Consider the following 21,479-nt stretch of genomic DNA (forward strand, 5'->3'; position numbering starts at 1 on the left):
ATACTTATTATTATTATTATATATAAGCATGGAACGTAGAATACATCATAATTGTGTCTACGAATTTATTGATTATTGTTTGGAATAGGTGTGGTGTACCTACTAGTATTTAATTATCGTATGCCACGGGATATTCCACTATACGTGCATACAATATGACGTATACCAGGAATTCGCGGAATGCTAACTAAAGCATCATTGCGCAAAAGGCGCGGCAGGGCGGTAAGGGGTGCATGTGCAATCTAGGGGCGGGGGTGTGGCCAGTTCGCTATTGGCCCGCGTTGCTTACTGCTGGTAGTTTCCAAGGGCTGCATACTCACTATGTCAATGCGTAGTTGGTGACGAGATGAAAACTATTCGGTATTGAATCTGTTCATAGCTTGCCAATTTACCTATGTAACCATTAGTGAGCACGTCAGCACCATCTCGCTCACTCACGCTTAATATTTAGCGACAACGACACGACTTTATAAATGAAATGTTACGTTGTCTCATGCAATATGTTTTAATTCAATTTATAACACAGATATTATTACCACATGCAAAATGCAAAAGCAATTTTCAATGAAACATCACTCGATTAGCAACGAATAAAAAAGCTATATAAAAAACGAGACAGAAGAAGCGACCCTTCCATTGTCTGCAGTAGGGGCTGGTTTACCTGCCGGAGTGGTGTGTTTAAACGAGCGGCTGTTGATATTTTATGGGACAGGAAGAGCTAAATGTTACTTAGGAGACCTTAACCTTGATATGCGATTAGTCCCCAATACATTCTGAGTATTTTGAATAGACTTGAAAGAAGCCAAGATTTCTGAAGCATTTTTTATTTAAAATAATATTTACTTTTGATGCCGGGATTAAATTATTAGTAAAATACATTAATATGTGATGAATTTGATTGAAATAAATTATGTTTCTAAAAATACTTTTACGTTTTGCCGATTATGGTAAATTTTTGTGTTCCACAAATCCTAGTTCTAATGACAAAGGTTGGTTAACAATTTGTACCTGCCCACGACTCGATTTGAATTTTTGAACGTGCCGTATTGAAATGTGTGGGGTTTATTAGTTACATACTTTTGTTTAAAATGCAATTATTATTTAGTAACTTCGCCTTCACACAGGTAGTTTGGCGTACGTGAGTAAATTTAAAAAGGTGATATTAGTTCTTTAGCGATATGTAATAAAATATATTTTGATGCAGTTGAATCCAGAATATCATATATCAAATTTGGGGTCAGACGAGGCCGGGGCCGTAAACAGTTAACCACAGCAACACTGATATTTTATTCATTGGATAATATGATAAATATCTATTTTTGTCAACTAATTTGATATGATTTTTAATATCTTTTAACAGACATTTTCCATATGAAATAAATAACGCATAATTGATCCATAATATTTTATGATATCTTGAATATTTGTTATGTATCAGAGATATTTTCAGTTTCGCATAGACATACGCACAGATAAATATGTTATATGTAATAAAGAATACAATATTTTTTGATCATATCTCTTAGTTTGTTTTGTTGAGATAAGCAATTTATCTTGACTTAAATTACTCGCATTTTAGTCCGGCAGTTCAGTTCAGTTCAGACAATTTCAGTTCTTTGCAAACAGAACATACAACAAAATTTACCTAGGCCATATAAACCGGTATGCTACTGTGTATGTTTGCTATGTACGTACAAAGTTTAGTATTTGAATCTCCCTGTAACGCTGCCAATAGATTATCCACTCATCCAAGGCTACAGAATATACGACAAAATTTACCTATGAAATGAAAAACATGGTGTACCTACAAGTTGGTGTATGTTTTAAATCTGCCTGTAGTGCTGGCAGTAGATTATCTACTCACCCTTCAAGTGAACTGTATGGCTACAGAATATACTACAAAATTCACCTATGAAATGAAAAACACTGTTTAACCTATAAAGTTGGTGTCTGTTTTAAATCTGCCTGTAGTGCTGGCAGCAGATTATCTACTCACCTTTCAAGGAAACTGCTTGCCTGCAGAATATACTACAAAATTTACCTATTAAATGGATAACACTGTGTACAAAAGTTTTACAAGTTGGGATTATGTTTTAAATCTCCCTTGTAGTGTTGGCAACAGATTGTAAACCTATGCCATGGATACAACTTTCAGATATGTTTTAACGTCTGTTCAAAAGGTTTTTGATACGTCAACTAACGACTTAGGTGTTAGTAGTAAAGTAAAACGAACTGATGGCATATAATGAAACACACCAAGGATTGGATATATAATCAAATAAATATAACCTGGTTTTTAAAATATAAACATTGTGCTAACTTGATGTTGTTTTGCGGTAGTTATTACCAATTTTATGAGACTTCGCAGTATCGTTGAAGTTAGGATACCTAGCAAACTCTTGATTACATTTACAAATGCAATCAAACTTTGTAACCCTACTAATCAATATCTAGTGGTAAGAATTTGCATAATTTACTTTACTTCAATAGGGGTAGGTATTATTTAAATTTTTGAATGTTGGTCATGGTCGATTCATATTTTTATTCGGGCGTAAGAAGTTCTTATGTAATTGTGTGTCAATCATCATCATTGTAAGTCGTACGATTGTATTATTCTTTTACTGCATAATCCCTTAATCCCTGTCTTTAACAATTTAATCTGATACAAAAATAAACATCCTCTTTAAACCTGAATGCTAATGAATTCCGAAATCTTTGAAGGGGTTGTTTACGAACTTTGCGAACGGATGTGAATGTGATCGTAACGATATTCCAGTTCCAATATTTAGGGTACATGAATAAAATGTAAATAATTATAAAAATATCAGTGTAAACTGAAAAGTTATTGATACCTACTAGATATTAGAAATTGGCATACGAATATAATATTTCTATCTATAAATAAATACGACATATAACATTTTTGTGGAGGCGACTATAATATATTAAGTATATTATTAGTCAATAAGAAAGATATAACCAATATTATGGTTATTGAAATAGGATGCCTATAATGTATTTACTTGCAAATTTCTAGTTGAATACAAAGGTATATTATTTTATAAACCTACAAAGATTTGAAGATCAAACGAACTTACCAAGTGAAGTTCGATCGTAATTATGTGAGCAGCTTCATTCGAAGCGATTTCCGTTTAACATAATGTAGTAGCGCCATCTACTCTAGACCTTAGCACGATAATTTAAATACCTTCTTTTTTTTTTTTTTTTTTTTTTATTGCAATCCAATCACTCCCCTCCTTGTAAGTGGGGCGAGGCTACGTTTTAAATGTAATCGTTCGAGTTAGTCATTTTGTTTAAAGTTATGAATCTGTTATTTGTTATTTTATAATCACAAGTATTATTGGGATGGGATTGATGCCAATATTAATTGGGTGGGTGATAATAAATCGCTTCGAATGAAGCTGCTCACATAATTACGATCGAACTTCACTTGGTAAGTTCGTTTGATCTTCAATTATGTTTCGCAGCTTCATTCTTTGCGATTTCCGTTTAACATAATGTAGGATGTTTAAAGTCGTGATTTTAAAATAAAAATTAACAATGACAAATAATACTTATCAGTATTTGTTTTTGCATAATATATCTCGGAATAGGTAATAATACGTCGGCAGACAATTTTTAGAATATTTTTATTAATATACAAATCAAAATCAGTTCTCCATTGTAGGTAATTTTGTATACAATAGTTATAATGTTGTATCATCTAGTAATGATTCTGCAAATATATTATTATTTGTAATTTCTTTATTGTAGAAGCGAGCAAACGCTGAAGATGAATCAGACCATCCTGCGGTCCTTTTAATTACTTCTATACTAACACCCAGTTTGTTAGCCTTCGATGTGGCTGCATGTCGTGTACTATGTGAACTAAATATTGATGTGTTAATGCCGCTTTCTTCTAATATATCTTTTATCCAATGGCTAATAGTCTGGGGGCCGATATTAGAATGAGGTTTTTTGAAACTCACAAAAAGCCTGTTGTCATTATTACTGCGTAGCAGTTTAGTTTTATTTAGGTATGATTGTAAACAACGAGCGGGACAAATTTCTGGACGGGTATTATAAAACGGAAGTCGTAATACGGGTAGAGATGTATTTAATTTTGTTGTCTTAATTGCGTCTGTAATCTTTATCAGAATTTCATTAGACATTGTATAAATATTATTTATGTGGATTAATGACAGAGTTTGTACACGATGTGCAGTCACAAGGGCGAGTAACGTTACTGTCTTCTTGGAAAGAGTTTTCAAATCAAGGTCATCGTTAGGCCATTTCTGTGCTAGAAATTGTAAGACAATTCCAGGGTCCCAAGTTATGTTATATTTTGGGTTCGATGGCCTTAGTTTAAAAACTCCCTTCATGAAGCGCTTAAGTCTATCATCATCCAGATTATTGCTTAATAACAGAGACAAGGCGGATTTGTATGTATTAATCGTTCCATATTTGGCACCTTTATCGAATGCATCCGTTAAAAACTCTATTATTGGAGGTATAGATATAGAAGTATAATCATAATTATGACAACTGCAATAATTGAGCCAAGCTCTTATACCGCCGTCATATTGCCTATATGTATTATTTGATAATGATGCAAGCATTATATCTACTGATCTCGGTGTTAGTGACTTCTTTAATAGAGTCTGCCGGATAATTTCGCGGCAACCAACGTTAGAGAGCGGTGTAAGCTGTGCACGGATCTGTAAGGAGATTTAAGCAAGTTAATACGTGGTGAAAAATATATAAGGTCTGACTGACATATTCTTTTGAACAAGGGGAACCATGGTTGGGTTGGCCAGTATGGTACGACAACTATACCCTCCGCCCTGTCTAGTATTATTTTTTGAATCATTTTCAATATCATTGAAAATGGTGGAAAGGCGTAAAAATTTAATTCTTCCCATGAAATTGTGAAAGCATCAATGGCCCATGCTCCCGGTTCATTTTTCCATGTAACATATGTATCACATTTAGAATTGCAGCGACTGGCAAATAAATCAATATTTGCCACACCTAACTGTTGTTTAATTTCATTATACGCGTAATCACTTAATTCCCACTCAGTATCGCAAAATTTCTTCCTAGACAGTCTATCAGCGTTAAGATTTTCTTTCGTGTTTATGTATGATGCAAACACTATAATACGACGTCTTTCACACCATTTCCAAATATCTCGAGAAACCTCATTTAGGTGTGGATATTGGACACTCCCCATTCGATTTATACAAGAAATTGCTGTTACGTTATCTATTCTTAGTAACAATTCACATTCATGATAATTACTGGCAAAGACTTTTAATCCAAAGAACGCAGCTTTAAGTTCTAGTTCATTGATATGCAAATCTATTTCATCTTCTTTCCAATAACCATACGACTCTTCACCATCACAGTATGCACCCCACCCTGTGGATGAGGCGTCGGTATAAATTTCTTTACGGTACTGATTTCTTTTTATAGGGGAATATCCATTATCCACATTTTTCAGCCACCATAGGAAATCTCCTTTAATAAAATGTGGTAAAGTTACAATTTGATTATAATTGTAATTTTTTAATAAAGCTTGATATTTGAATTGTTCAAATAATTTTGTATGTAACCATGAATACTGTAATGCCGGACAAGCAGATACTAAAAGACCAACCATTCTAGCAAAATCTCTTAATTTACATTTGTTTTTATGTAAAAAATTATGGATATAATTTTTTACTTTTTCTTTTTTATCTGTAGGTAATTGCATAATCATCTTATCAGAATCAAAACAGAAACCGAGAAATCTACAGTTCGTACTAGGATTCAAACAGCTCTTATCACGATTTATAATGAACCCTAACTTTTTGAGTAATAAGCATGTGTTTTCTATATTATACTTGCAATCGATATAATCTATTCCAATACAGAGAATGTCATCTAAGTATATTACAGATATACAATTTTTGGATCGCATAAATTCCATAACCGGTTTTAATAACTTTGTGAAAACATACGGAGCTGTGCATAAACCAAATGGTAAACAATTAAACTCGTAAAGTGTACCATTATAATTAAATCGTAATAGTTTTCTATGTATTTTATCGATGTTAACAAAAAAATAGGCGTCCTTTAGATCAATAGAACCCATATGACAATTTTTAGTTATTAATTTTATTGTCGTTCTGTAATCTTCCATTTTAAAATGATCGGTGCTTATAAATTTATTAAATTGTTTTAGGTTTAGAATAAAGCGTTTTTTGCCATTTGGTTTAGTCACAAGAAATATATTGGATATGAATTCTCCATCTTCATGGAAGCATTTTGATATCGCATTGATATCGATTAGTTCCTGAATTGCTTTAATAAATTCGTTGTGCTCTTGTGAAGATTTAGGGGTGGTACATGGTATTACAGTTTGAACTGGTTGTGCGACTAATGGTATTTTATAACCTTTTATCCATGATAATAAAACACGATCATTAGTTATCCGAATCCATTGATTGTAAAAATATTGTAATCGACCAGCGTATTGACTTACCTGTGAATCTATCTCCGATGATTCTTCCTGGTCGGTGAGAATGCTCGTCGCGGCGGCGGTGGTGCTGGCGGGCGTAACGATACATTGCTGCGAGGCTGACGTGTCGAGGCACGACCTCTTGATGTTTCGTTGTTTCTGAATGGTGGTTTCCTTTGTATTTGGCCCCTGTAGTTTAAATTCCGGGTTTTTGACATATTTTTGTAAATTGACACCCTGCTAGTTGATGCTACAGGATTAATTTGGGATAATGATTCTCCTGTTTTCTGTACAGATTTTGCTGCTTTGAGCTTCTCTGCTAAATCTTCACCAAACAAGAATTTATCTCGTTTAGTAGTATCGAACGTATCGCGTAGACTACAATTAATAGAACTCATAATAATGTTTCGTCTAGTTTTTGTTTCCACGTTATGACTATCGCACAATAAACGACACGCATCACTAAGAGGTTGTAGCAATTTTTGCTTGGAGTTTTCATTCTGCAGAATCATCTCGGTGAGCTCAGCCAATGCAGACAATACAATCCCAATCTGACTTTGTTTTTGTAATAGCGTAGCATCTCTCTTGACTAATATATCCGGCATTGCAACCCTAGCTTCTGGATTTAATATTGGAGCCATTAAATTACTACAGTTAGCTGGAATAAAGTATCTTTTAAGAATAATATCTTTAGCTTCTTTTGGTAAACCCTTTATTAATATATCTTCCCAACGGGAAGCGATATTTGAGTGAATATTTTTACCAAACTTTATGTCTGGCTGAGGTGCCTCACCTAATATTTGCAAAATATCATCTTCTAGTTGCATCTCTTCTGGTGTATTTACGTAAACATTTATTTCTTCTTTGTCTGGGACAGGCGAAGGATTTAAACCAGTGACAACTGGGTCCACATTTGGCGACTGTGGTAAAGGAGACATCAGATCGGGCATGTCTAATGCTATCTCTTGTTGAGATGGCGACATTCCGATTGAATTCGGTATACTTGGAACTGTAGTTAATTGTTCTGACGAAACTCGTCTTATATCAGTATTCACTGTATCGTCGGCGTTGTCAGAATCTGCACAACAAATAATAACATTATAATTATAAATCAACACCTTCAAGTACCGTCAACGACAGTTCATATTAACTGCCAACGGCAATAGTGGATCGCCAATAGCGATAGGAAATTGACTAAAATTTACTTACCATTATCATCTGATGAAAGTATACGTCTTCGTCGATGTAATTTCTGTTCCAATTTCCTCATCTTTTTCATAATTCTTGCCTCTTCTTTTTCTCGTTTTCTCTTGTTTCCCATATTTAAAATATTGTATTTTAAAAAATAACGAACTTTGAATTAAGAAACACTAGGGTTGCGGTATGCGTGCGAAGGCTTTGAGCACGAAAACGCGAATGACTAACTCGAACGATTACATTTAAAACGTAGCCTCGCCCCACTTACAAGGAGGGGAGTGATTGGATTTCAATAAAAAAAAAAAAAAAAAAAAAAAAAAGAAGGTATTTAAATTATCGTGCTAAGGTCTAGAGTAGATGGCGCTACTACATTATGTTAAACGGAAATCGCAAAGAATGAAGCTGCGAAACATAATACCTCCTAAATTAAGTAAACCTGATAAGATAACATAATATTGATTCTAATAACAGTTTGTATATTTAAATATATCTATAGTATCGAGGTCGCGGGTACCGCGTCGTTAGAGTGGGCCTCAAGCAGCTGGTGCACTGACACAATGGGCACGTTGAGAATGTTGTAATGCGCATTTTGGTTATGAGGGGTTGTCTACCCGATCAACAGACAGACCGCCGAGCGACGATACGTGCTGCCAACGGCGGCGGATATACAGCTGCTGATGTTAGAATTATGTTAGAACGTTAGATTATTACGGAACTCTAATATTCATGCCGATTTATGTTGATATTATATATATATGATATATCTCAAAAATTTATGTATGATAAGATTTCTAGTAGAATATTTAAATTTGATATCCTAATGTCTTGGCTCTACATTATTATAATATTGTATCATTAGCATACAATATTATAAAAATGTATTGGCATTTTGTTGAAACATCCCACTATTGACATTTTAACAAAGTTCGATAAGACTTTCGTTATGATCGAACATCTATTCAGTCTTTATGCTTTGTAATGGGCTTGTATCTTTCGTTAATCAGAAATAAACAATTTCGTTTAAACTCGTAAGAATCGGTCCTTTATATTTTTTAACCTAAAGCATTATTATTTTTCTCTCTCAAATAGCATCCCAACCCTGTGCTGGTTGTGTGCACATATGTGACTACAGTTACAGGACATTCGGGTTCTAGAATTGCCGAATTTTTATACAAAGTGTCGTATTCTGAACAATCCTTAACACAAACACAGTCAAGAAAGTTATTTTTGTATCTATATTCGGTAAAATCCTAATGATAAGAATTTCTAAATTTCTTCTAAGTATGCTGTGAATAAAATAAAAACCTTTATACATTATTTGATCAGAACCCTCGGTGTTCCAGTCGAACTCGCTTGACCGGTTTTTTTTTAAACTTGCTTCTTTATTTTCCATATGTTGTACGAATCTTTAATGTTATGCAGATGAATTAAATTACCTACGTGTACTAAGTCAGGAGAGAATGCACAAGACAAACCAGTACAATTAAATTATCAAGAGGATAGGATGGGCCCCCTTCCCCAAATTAGATTTCGTCTTCAAGATGCACATCGGCATTCACTTGAAAGCCCGACTTGATCCTGTGTATCTAGCCATTATCATTGGACCCTATGATACATGGATTCCAACGAAAACTGTTCCAAGAAGCAAAACTACTAGGAATCATTCGTAAATAAATAATTAGGTAAACAGTAAGGTGGCTGAAGTTGCAAGTGACTGTGACTTAGATATATATCCCGATAAAAAGTTTCGTGCTGTTACTTGCTACAGTGGAGACGGCTCAGATCACAAAAAGCTTAAAGAAAAGCTACATAACCGGTAAAATAACGATATACTGATAGTGGCAAGGAACTAAATACTAAACTGTCCAAAAGCGAATATAAGTGAGAAGATTGAAGGAGACCTATACAAATTACTGGTGCTGTAATGATTAGAACTATGATTAAAAGTTAAATTGGTACGTAAATTTAATTTATTACAAGCATTTCTTTAAATTGAAATAAAAGTACATGTATAATTGTTTTTTTGTTTTGTTGTTTTTTAAACAATTTGAGTTTAAATTTTGTATACACGGGTTAGTTCAGTTGTGTTTAGCTGTGTGACGTCATTCTAAATCTAACATGGCGGAACACCCAAGTTGGCGTATGAGTTATTTTTCATGCACTCTACAATATGTGTATTAAAAGAAAAGCCCTGCTGAGAATAAACTCGAAAAAGAACGACGCGACGTCACTCTAAATGCAGTTTGACAGAAAATGGCGGAGTAAGTTTTTTATGCTTGCCTAAAATATGATTATCAAATGGACGTGAATGTGAAGTAACTAAAAAGTAAAATAAATTTTTATATCACGATAGTTTATTTAAATGCGCTAAAAATAATAAAATATACTTTTCCTTTAAAGCTTTGATATTAAAATTTTTAATGGAATGTTTATATTTCATTTTCAAGCGCGCATATAAATAAAAGTTTCTTTAAAAGAATAATTTTATCAGATACTAAATTCGTACAATCCGATATTCATACGAGAGGGGTGGATTTATTTTACCTTCATTAAAAAGTCTGATCAATTTTGTCCACCGATGCTTCCTATTATGCTATAATTAGAGTAGAGACGAAGTAGGTTGGTAACTTAAAACAATACATTTTAATAAATATATATTTAAAGTATTAAAAACTATATACATTTAGCTATTATTTATTACATATAATATTTCAACAAGTACCCAAAATATAAATAGCTACGTCATTAATGTTCTAACCAACTCGAGCGCCAAAATGATTCAAGTAGGTATTAGTAGCAAGGCCACATCTTGTGTCAGTGACCACCAGCGGATTTTTGTGGCCTCGCCAATGGTCATGGTCGCAATCATAGGTACCCGTATAGCCACATCTCGACTGACCAGTGTGTTTCTCGAATAGTTTTATGATTTTGACTTGCAAATTGAATGTCAGGCATCTCTAAATGGTATAGAATAAAGTCGAACTTCTGGTCTAGATTTTCTGTTCTATGTTTCCCTATTAATTTTAATACTCCATTTACTTGATATTGGTATTTCGCTGTAAATTACATATATTTTCACGACAGATTGTGTACAATGTTGGTAGTGTCTATTATTTTTTTTCTATACAACCAAATAAGATTATATCTAATATCTCCTCCTCATTGATAAAGAAGTACTGGGTTCTAATGAGTTAACGTGTTGAATGTTATTATGATTTAGTATAATATAATTACTGAATAAAAAATAAAGTACAGCTGTGTTGAATTCATTCATATTAAATAATTATCTACGTAAAGAGAAGATAATTTTATTTACACTTTATTAATTTTTTTGTCTACGCATATGAGAATTGCTGTTGAATTGAATTATATTCATGACTAGCCTATTGAAATGTATTCTTTTGCTTGTTGATCGTGCCCCCTCGGTTTTGCGCTTTACCTTTGAGTTCGTATGTGAAGTCGCGGGCTAACCTTGGTGCCCCAATTAGAACCTCATTCGTGGCCGTGCCCTTACCCATTATGGACTGGTTTTGATTGTAAAATATCTTCTATTGAAAGGTTGGGACCCGCAATTAATCTGGTCTTATAAAGGCGCCATCGTAAAATTTTACGCAAATCTTCATCGCGCGATTTGCACACCCTTTTTACTTGTTGAATAGACACTTTTTTTTAAAGATTTTTTAAAAAGAAATCTTAAGTGTCATAAAGAAGATTGAAGTCATTCAGAAAATAATTCGGCAACATATTTAAAACTACATATATCAGTTTTGAAACCAGTTAGCATTGAGATTTTCTCAAATATAGCACTTTCTGAAGTTTTCACGAACAAACTGTGAAAGTAGTATTATCATAAGATTTGAACTCTAAATGAGTTCCATGTATAAATTTTGGAGACAAAACTGAAACTAACAAGAATTTGAGAACTATACGGCCACTGTGCATTGTAAAAGTGGAGGTTATTGATATCCACGAATATTATTCCAGATAACACTGTCAAATTTAGGTATTGTGAATGTAATCAACAAGCCTACATTTCGAATACAACGAATTAGAAGTAGACCCACCCTCGTCTATCGTAAACATTTATAGATTATTGTCGGTGTTTCGATTACCTGAGACTCTGAAATATATTTACTAGTTCGCGACGATCTTGCAAGGTGGAGGTACTAAACAATATTCTTCCTGAGTTTTATCTTTCTAAGATTTAATATCGACTTCATATCATATATTTATATATCCTTACTACTGTACAAATTCCCTAGCTATGATATATCTACGCTAAATGCAACATTAGTACTTATTGTTGCATTTAGTGTAGATTTTAATATATAAAATTATTCAATAACATAAGATTCTCTTTGCTCAATAATTATATAATAAAAGTTAATTACAATTTTGAGATTAAAACAATTATCATAAATATAATTATCCTTTCAGTACTCGTTTGCAGCAAGTATTAATATACTGATTATAAAAAAATATATATGTATGAATTATATTATGAATGTTTGAATAATAATTGAAATGTTAATGTTGTTATTAAATAATATTAACCTTTCAATTACGTAAAAGAAATTTACTTAACCCTATATAATCTTAATGTTGTTCCGTTAAAAAATTCTAGTTTCAAAACCTCTATTCTTTCTATAGTTTCCAGGTTTAATAAAGATTTAATTTAACAATAACTCATCTTTCAATACTAGCGAAACTGACATGCCATTTCACATCAAACTGAATATAGTAAGGAAAAGTAATCGAAAAGTCCGGAATTTGTGTAGTTCTAAGACTTGGGAAAGTATCTGATCTGGAAATGGTGTGGCCTCCCACTAATATTCTTCCTAGAGGGCCCTGGTTGTGGTTCTGAGGTCGCGGTTAGTTGTAGTTGTTTGGAGTTGCTTATTATTAATAGCGTTGGAAGTTCTCTTTAAGCGGAAAGTTATTTATTTGACTCATCCAAATTTGAGTACTAATAATGTTTGTCGTTTGTTTATTGTAAGATTCATCTAGTTTGTTTAATACATATGTAACTTCCGACGAAGATTTTTAAATGGATAGTGCAAATTACTCATAAAGGGTAAAGTTAACTTATAAAAGTTATAAATTAACTGTAATCTACAGTACTTATTGTAATATTCTTTGTATTTATTACATAAAGTAAGTTACAATGTTATCGCAAACTATGGCGGGCTGTCTTGTAAAACTCTATGGCTTCGTTTAGATTAATTCTCCTATAGGCTAATTAATTTCACTTTAAGCTAAGGAAGCAACCAGAAGGTAAACCAATTATTTAGAGTTTTTTAAACGATTCTGTATTTTTTTTTTCTTTGGAAGGCGATAGTTGAAATATTAATTAGTCGAAACGTCGAGAGAGGTAAATACTTTTATTTACCATAAGTTTTCGTATTATTACCCGGTTAACAATATAAATAATATGTATTCAACAAGAAAGATTAGTTAAAAATAAATAATTATACTATAGTTGAAAAAATTTGTTTAATGATAATAATAATATGAACATCAAGAAATTAATAAAAATTTTAATAATTTCTTGATATTCATATTAACTGTATCTATTGTTTTACATCAAACGAGGCCAATAGGACTTTGTCCTGAAAATTCTTTTCACAGACCTTTTGCTATAAGAAGATAATAAACTCCTCTACGTTATCAACAAAATATGCAGTGCCTTAATCAAAATGTGTTGTTGCTGAAATGTTTTGTTCAGTTCAGTTGATCACCCTATGTTTCGATTGAAATGTTGTTGATAAAGTTAAATTTGGTATACCAAAAATAGTTTCCGTAATTAGTGGTTTTATAATTATTTACCATACCATGAACAAAGCACTTTCTCATTATACGACTATGAAAATACAAGTACGATTTTGTATGGTTTGAACATTTTATTGATTAATATTATATACGTTTCACGTTCGCTGTGTTTTGAATATCCCTGCTGTAAGCAAATATATAAAATATTCCTCTCCAGCCTTACGATTTTCCTTTTTACACTATTTTCTCCATTTTATAAACCTTATATTGACAGAAGCAGTAAAAGTAAAAATCAGTGCCGATTCCGCCTGAGCGCGCAAAAAACTAATAACGTTTGATTGAAGCGCTACCAGGTAATGTTTTGTTTTGGATTATTATTTTTCAGTACAGTTAGTTACAAGTAAGCTTTGAATAAATTTGTTTCTCCGTTTAACGAGGTGGTCCGTGATTGCTGTCTGAATAGTCGCCGGTTTTATTCCCGCGCAGTACAAGCATTTATATTTATGACTTTGATTGATGAGTTTTTATATATTTAAAGAAAAATGTCGCCCAGTTTTTTCTATCCGTAGAACAATTATCTGATTAATGTCTGGGACTACATGGCGTTGTGTGACTAGTGATATTTATGTATAAACTAGGAGAAAATGGTTGGCAAAATATAAGATGTACTAAAATAATATTGTGAGGATTGTTGGCCAATTAGTAGATAACAATTTATTTGATCAGTATCCCAAAATATTTTACTATTAACTACATTAAATGTAAAGTGCCATATTTAAAAATGTTAAACTTTATTTTGAATGCTGTCTTGATTGAAGGTCAGTGTCCTTACGTCCTAAGAATAATGCACTTATGTTTGATTTCTGTTATAGTTGACTCCTGTCTGCCCACACCCAATTAAAGCCTACTCAAAACAAATATACTCGTTCACGTTCGGAATTTGCGTCATCCAGAATCATACTCGTTTCGATTGTCAATTTGTCAAAATCAAAATTATTATGATAATTGTGGCCACTCTTTAAGCTTTAATTTGGTTGGTCCTATATAGAAAATGTGTACTAGTAAAATATGACCTTCCTTCATACCTTTTGACATGCATAGTTATAGGAAAGAACGAAAACAATGAAATTAGAAATTCCTAACCTGCACCTACACCGATGAAGAAGAAAAGGCTGGGGCTAATTTCTGACCACTTAGACCTACATGGCAAAAATGTATATGGATTACAGTAGTAAGAACTGTCCATGTCGTACAGGAAAGCGAATGGAATATTTGGGATCAGATCTGATTTACATCATTAATAACAGTTTATGTGTGTCTATTGTCTATGTACTCCACCAGGTTTTCATCCTGCACTGGTATTTCCTTAGCACTTTTTAATGTACAAACATGCCTCTGGCGGGAGAGCATCATCCATGTTTGTACCTATATTAAAAAAAAATTACGTTGGGGGGTGGTACACGTAGCTCGATCTAAATCTCTTATCTACAGCCAGATTTATCGATATGATTGACAACATGTCTTTGTTGTAGTCTACCAATATCCATCCATTTCAGCACTGGCTCAGTGAAGTGCAGAGCTTTTAGTCAGTCGGTCAAAATGAATCATACCTACAGTGACGTGGCTTGGTTGCTGTAGTAGGTACAAGCGTGACTGAATTGAGCTCAGTTTAGTGGGCTCGCTCTCTTCGCTCGAACGGAACGCACGCATCGCGTATGCGGTGATGTTCGTTCTTTTACAAGTGGTCTACCTAGCATTTGACAAACTTCACTCATCAAATTAAGCACATTCATAGAAAAAATAATACAATCTATTGAATAAAATCTTTATTTTTTTTTGGTTATAATTTTGTTGTGATTATAGTTGTTCATAGTGACAATATTTATGTTCTGGCCTAAGGTGCACATCCATCACCCATAGAATAAGGCACAAGGGCAATTTAAGCTCTTTGAAGGGCGTTTTCTCTCCTTGGTTAGATCGACGTCTCGACCTCTCGACTAACTTGTAATTTTAAGGTGAAGCGGGACACGAGGCAGGCGACGCCTGTACCAGACGAAGTAGGCGGTGTCGGGCGACCGCCCTCCGCGGGCCCCGGGCGAATGCTGTGGAAAACGCATGGGCGCGGGGCGCCGTCGCACGGATCCAGTAACAAATATACTTCACGAACTGCTATCGCTTTTAGTGATTCGACGTAATCGTTAGTCTATTGTCGATAAATAGATATCTTGTTTAATTAATAAAATGTTGGTCGGTTATCATAATGACGATAGGTATCTTACTTATTGGTCCTGTGATGAGAGTTAGTTTTATTTTGGTCACTGTTTTTAGGAAGGTTTTGTTAGGAATGGTTTGATTTTTTTTGTATAGTGCAGTAAGTATAGATATTAGTTAGTACTAGATATAGATATTAGTTAGTACTAGATATGGGTCTCACTGGATAGTATTTATTGATTGCCTTTCTAATGTCTCGAAATTACACGATATTAACATGTTTTATCGTAATAAAGTAAAGCGAAATCAACGTACATCTAATTCTCGTCCGAGCATAGAAGCTGCATACAGCAATAGTTCAGTTGTATGTTTATTATACACTTGTTTTATCTGATTGGAATTGCAATCAGGCTTTCAGCCTACCTGATACACGACTACTTCAAACAAAACACTATCGCTAAGTTTCCTACGAATCTATTTAATTAATTAATAAGTTACTTTTAAATTTTTTAGTTACAAATTCAATATGATTTGCCATGAGCTTGCACTTGTACTTGTAGAAGAGTGTCCTTCTGAATAGACCTAATAAATTTGTACGTCTATATTATGTAGTACGATAACAGATAATGTTTAACAATATTCCCACAAGGTCAAGAAGAAATCGGATTGAATAGTTATACAAAAATTTTTAAAGTGTCTTGACACACGTTCGACGTTGAATATGTGGTTAACTGTTCTGTATACTGTATCTGGCTTCACAATTCGTATCAGTAACCTCCGGGTTTGTATGTCCTTGTCGGAGACAATTTCAGATTATTACCAAAAAGAGAAACCTAAACCTTTTTTGAAATGATAAGAAACAATTTCAAAAAGGTTTTTTTGCTATTTCAATCTTAATTTAGTGCATCAAGTATATAAGCGCCTTTATACAGAATATAATAATAAACTTATAACAATAAAAACGCAAAGAATGAATGATTACGAGCCCAAAAATATATAGGCCAAAGTCTTGACCGTCATAAGCACTTTAAATTCTGGTTTTTGCGAACGAATGATCCGCTATGATGAGCATGGGGGTTCAGGCTGATAACACCAGTACATTGACGTCTTACATATAGAAGGATATATAATCCTTAGTTAATATCTCTACGTTCCTATCTGTATATGCCACAGGATAGCGAATATCATATCCTGTATTTCATTGCTACTTTACTGTCTTTGATAGTCTCTCTCTCTCTCTCTCTCTCTCTTTAGAGATCTCACATTTTACAATATTTTATTTATTACAATTAATACACAAATAAATGCGCACATGTGTATATTTTATTATAATACATAAATATTTTATTTATTACAATTAATACACAAATAAATGGGATGCGTTTTTGTCCGTAATTCATGGGGATGACTAATTCTACAGAATACAGATTTTCCCCTTAATCTTTCTCCTATCCTAAATAGAAATGCTGAAATCCCGTATTGTGACCGGAGTAATAAGTGGGCTATATATTCACTTATTTCATCAATTTTCGTATGTAATCTGCTTTTTATATGACTTAATAATTTGATAGTGGAATTAAGGATTATTCTTAATTTTATTTTACAATTAATCCGCAGGAAGTACATTGACTTAATTCAATGTTGAATTCTAATATTATTATTATGTATAATCTAATATTATCTAATATGTTGCATTCACCACATCATTACTTCACACTCCTCTTGCTGTACCATTTTATGTTCGTGAAGAATATAATATATTTAATATTTTATATTACTTTTGACAAATATTCAAGAAATTGGATATTGGTTAAATATTAACTACGTATTGTGTGTATTTTTTTATATTTAGTATATTATTTATCTATATAAATATGTATTATCGTGTTTCATTATACATATGTATCATTTGATTTATACGATGAATGTGGCTTTTTAATTATACAGTAATACTACCCATCCTTGCTGTTTTTATTTGTAACAATATTATATATTAAATTACAAGCAATAAAGATATAAGTTGCTTATAATTCCTCACTGGCATATTAACGAACATTGCCGGGACGACACTCGATAAAGCATAAAATCGATACTAGCGCTTCACTAAGGTGTGGTGAGCTCTCCCCGCGGGCCTCGACTTGAGCCACGCCCAGCGCGCGCATTCTCTAAAAAAATCCACATGAAATGGTTGCAAGGAGAATCGTGTCGAGTCGGCGGCACGTCGCGTCGTTCGCCTCTCTTCGCTCGGTCACGCACGCACGTCACATCGTTTCAGTACGGCAGCTCAGTTGAGTAGTGATCTCGATACCCGGCGAACCGTACGCACGGCGCACACGTGCCACTCGCGCCCAGCCATCCCTTCTCCGTATCCCAATATCCGTTCCGTATTCGAGCGATTTGCTACTTGCTTGGTGTCGCCGTCGCATCATCTGAAGACACCCCGCCAGTGCGAGTTACATTAGTCGCAGTTCCCATCGATGTCTTGCCCACTTATACGTTTCCTATCGTATTATATAACACAAAATAAACACTACATCCAACGCTACCACGTGTGCGCCCCGGCTGGCATATAACCAATTCATTTCCATCAAGCCTCCAAACGTACACGCTCCGACATTCGAGGAATTTGAGTAATAATCGTTATGAAACAAAATAATTAACGTGGTGTTGAGCAGTAAAACACATTCCAGTTTAACATCGTCAGTATTGTAGTTATCTGTAAAAGTGTCGTTCAAAATTTTATATAGTGAAATGGCTAATTCCGTGGAGCAGCAATTTAGCGAACTTAACCTGTCACCGGAGCACCATGAACAAATATTTGAACCGGAGGATCATCCAGACCAAAGGTAATAATGTGTTTATTACCATTTACCTACTATTTTAGTTTATTTTACTTACAACTTCTGTACCAAATTACCTACCCTTTTTAAAAATTATTGGAAGCTAATTTATACATTTGCAACTAAACTAATAAATTATGTATAATTAATAAATTACTGTAGCTAAGTATAGATATTAATTATATTTTATATTTATTTATTACCGGTTAATGACCCGGGAACTTTTTGTTAAATCGTCCACTAAACGATTGCCTGTCTATTGTTTAGAATACTGGCTATAATTTAATTTATATAGGTATATAATGTAGTGGTAACCTGTTTATAAAATTATCTTATCTTGTATATAAAATTCTCATCTCAAAATGTTAATTATGCATATTCAGGTTGGTCTGAAAATCGACTTCTATTTTTCATACCCCTAAATGGATATGGATTGTCCACTACATTGTCCCTAACATTTTTCTTGATATTTTTTTTGTTTGTAATGTGGCATTAAAAATACATACAACCCTAAATTTTCACCCTTCTAGAATCAACCCCTATTTTTAATTGCGATTTTAATTTATATGGCATAACAACTTTGCGGGGTCAGTTTGTTTAACATCTAAAATTGCCATGCATTATTGTTATTTTTACTATCTAAACATTACGTAAGCAACTTATCTATCTTCGTTGTTTGGTGCTAATAAACCAAATATATTTTCGCGTTACAGTAATTGACTATAGTTTCTTTTTTAATTTCGGAGACAAAATTACAGGTGTAAATGTCAATTTTCAAATAATGTTACTAGCTGTAGTAGAGTAGTGCCTGCTGTATGGCAAGTTCAGTCTCTGAGGTTAAATAACTGACTATGGACATAACTTGTCTCTTACTGTTGAAGAAAGCGCGGGATAGGTTTAAATCTGACGGTTACGATATTTTTATAAATTTATAATATTATTTTGATATAAAATATATTATTTGTGTAAAAGAACCTCTATATGTAGGTCAGTTTTTTTTTTAATTTGTAACTATAATGGTTCTTCTGGAGGACTCGGGGACGGTCCCAGATTGTGGTTTACATGTAACTATTAGGCGCAATAATGATGATTCTATGTATACTTACTGTACCATTAATATAATTGATAATTCTGGTAAACGCTAACGTATATGTCATCAATGTGTGTAATCTGCATTGTAGCTAAAAAATGGAACTGTGGGGTGTAGGGAAAAATAGTAAAGATGTATTGAACCTTGTGAAATAAGTGAAGGGCGATTGCCTTCTTCTAATGTAATAAACTAGCAAGATGTATCACTTGGTCCACTATCTATTTTTAGTAGTATAAACTATCAGGCTCATTACGCTGCACCATATCTTATTCACATAAAAAAGACTTAATCCTCGACAGGTGATAAATCAACAATACTCGCAGTAGACTTCGGTCGATACTTTACTAATATTTTCTCAAATTTGTTATTAAGAGAAGCCTTAAAAAGTTTTTCACAAATTAATGAAGTGAATTCTTTAAAAGCCCTATTTGAATGGCCCATAATTACAAAGCTTTTGTTTCGTCATTTAATCTAACTATCCATCCGGCTCTAAAAAGGAAGGTATCCCTGGTTACTGGACTGATGAAAAAGTTATAGAAAATATTGCGGTTCCCATAGGTTGTGAAAACATATTATAGTTAGGCGTTTGAAGAAAAAATCTCTGATCAATATTAAATCTGAGGGCCAAGTATTGCCGAAACATGTTTTTATGTTCTTTAATTCCATACCTGTAGACATCGTCTTTGTTGTTGTTATGGTAACCTTAAAAATCTGTGCAGATCTGATCAACACCTTGTTGGTGCCCATTCTGGTGAATCCTGTTTAATACAGGTTGAAGAAGATTTTTTATTGTTCGTGTTCAAGGGCATCTTGACACATCAGACTAAACGGCTATCAAGGCGACAATGTATAAATGTTGTTAATCATTAAGCTACTAAAATAAACCTTCCGTTACTTTTGATATAAGGTGATCGTAGTGACGTTTGTTGTCACTACGATGTAATCCAGTACACATAAATACAGCAAATTGGGTTTAGTTTTCAACTTCAATAGAAAATAAAAGTAGCCCAATTTACTTCTTTGCCAATAAAAAGTCCCGTCGAAGATCCGAAGTCACGGATACAGCTAGTCAAAAATAAAGCTAAATTAAAAAAGGAGCTTAATTATAAACATTAATTTAAATTAATTCTCAATCTTTCTACAATAAAATTCGAACTTCGAAAATTCGACTTCGTCAGTAAAATTGGTGAACGACTAGCACGACATCCTTCTGGAAGTCGTGCCTTTTGGTCGCTTGCCAAAGCTGCCGAAGGTAACTTTAGTCAGTCGTCCTTACCACCACTACGGAAGCCGGATGATAACTTGGCAATCAGTGCAAAAGAGAAGGCCGATTTGTTGTGCGCTCTTTTTGCCTCAAATTCGACTTTGGACGCCGGGGACACCATACCTACTACCATCCCATGGTGTGGTAACTCTATGCCGGAAATATCCGTAACGCAACGGCGTGTCCGGCGAGAGTTACTGTCTCTTGACGTCCACAAGTCGAATGGGCCAGACGGCATACCGGCATTGGTGTTAAAGAAGTGTGCTCCGGAGTTGTGTCCCGTACTCACGCGCCTTTTCGCGCTTTCGTACTCCTCTGGGTAATTTCCGTCTTCATGGAAGACCACCCTTGTGCACCCTGTGCCAAAAAAGGGCGACAGATCAAACCCATCGAACTACAGGCCTATCGCTATCGCATCTCTACTCTCCAAGGTGATGGAGCGTGTAATTAACACACAGCTCCTGGGATACCTAGAGGATCACGATCTATTGAGCGATCGTCAATATGGCTTTCGCCATAATCGCTCAACTGGTGATCTTTTAGTGTATCTCACACACCGTTGGGCTCTTGCCATCGAGAGTAAAGGTGAGGCATTGGCAGTCAGCC

The 21,479-nt window shown here is 33.9% G+C and overlaps 1 protein-coding gene across 6 annotated transcripts in view; it reads left to right on the forward strand.

Moving 5' to 3' along the window:
• The window catches only part of LOC131855113 (insulin-like growth factor 2 mRNA-binding protein 1), a 78,281-nt gene that overhangs the window by 27,046 nt on the left and 29,756 nt on the right, over window positions 1-21,479 (forward strand). For 2 of the 6 annotated variants that reach the window (XM_059206344.1, XM_059206347.1), the window contains exon 1: window positions 17,921-18,525. The exons of the other annotated variants lie outside the window; for them this stretch is intronic. In XM_059206344.1, the coding sequence (XP_059062327.1) occupies window positions 18,431-18,525 (95 nt within the window). In that variant the 5' untranslated portion in view covers window positions 17,921-18,430. Of the gene's footprint in view, window positions 1-17,920; window positions 18,526-21,479 lie in introns of those variants that run through there. 6 annotated transcript variants of the gene reach the window in all.

This window comes from Achroia grisella, unplaced genomic scaffold (assembly GCF_030625045.1).
Source record: "Achroia grisella isolate CSIRO2021 unplaced genomic scaffold, CSIRO_AGI_Agris_v1 utg1304, whole genome shotgun sequence".
NCBI classification, from domain to species: Eukaryota; Metazoa; Arthropoda; class Insecta; order Lepidoptera; family Pyralidae; genus Achroia; species Achroia grisella.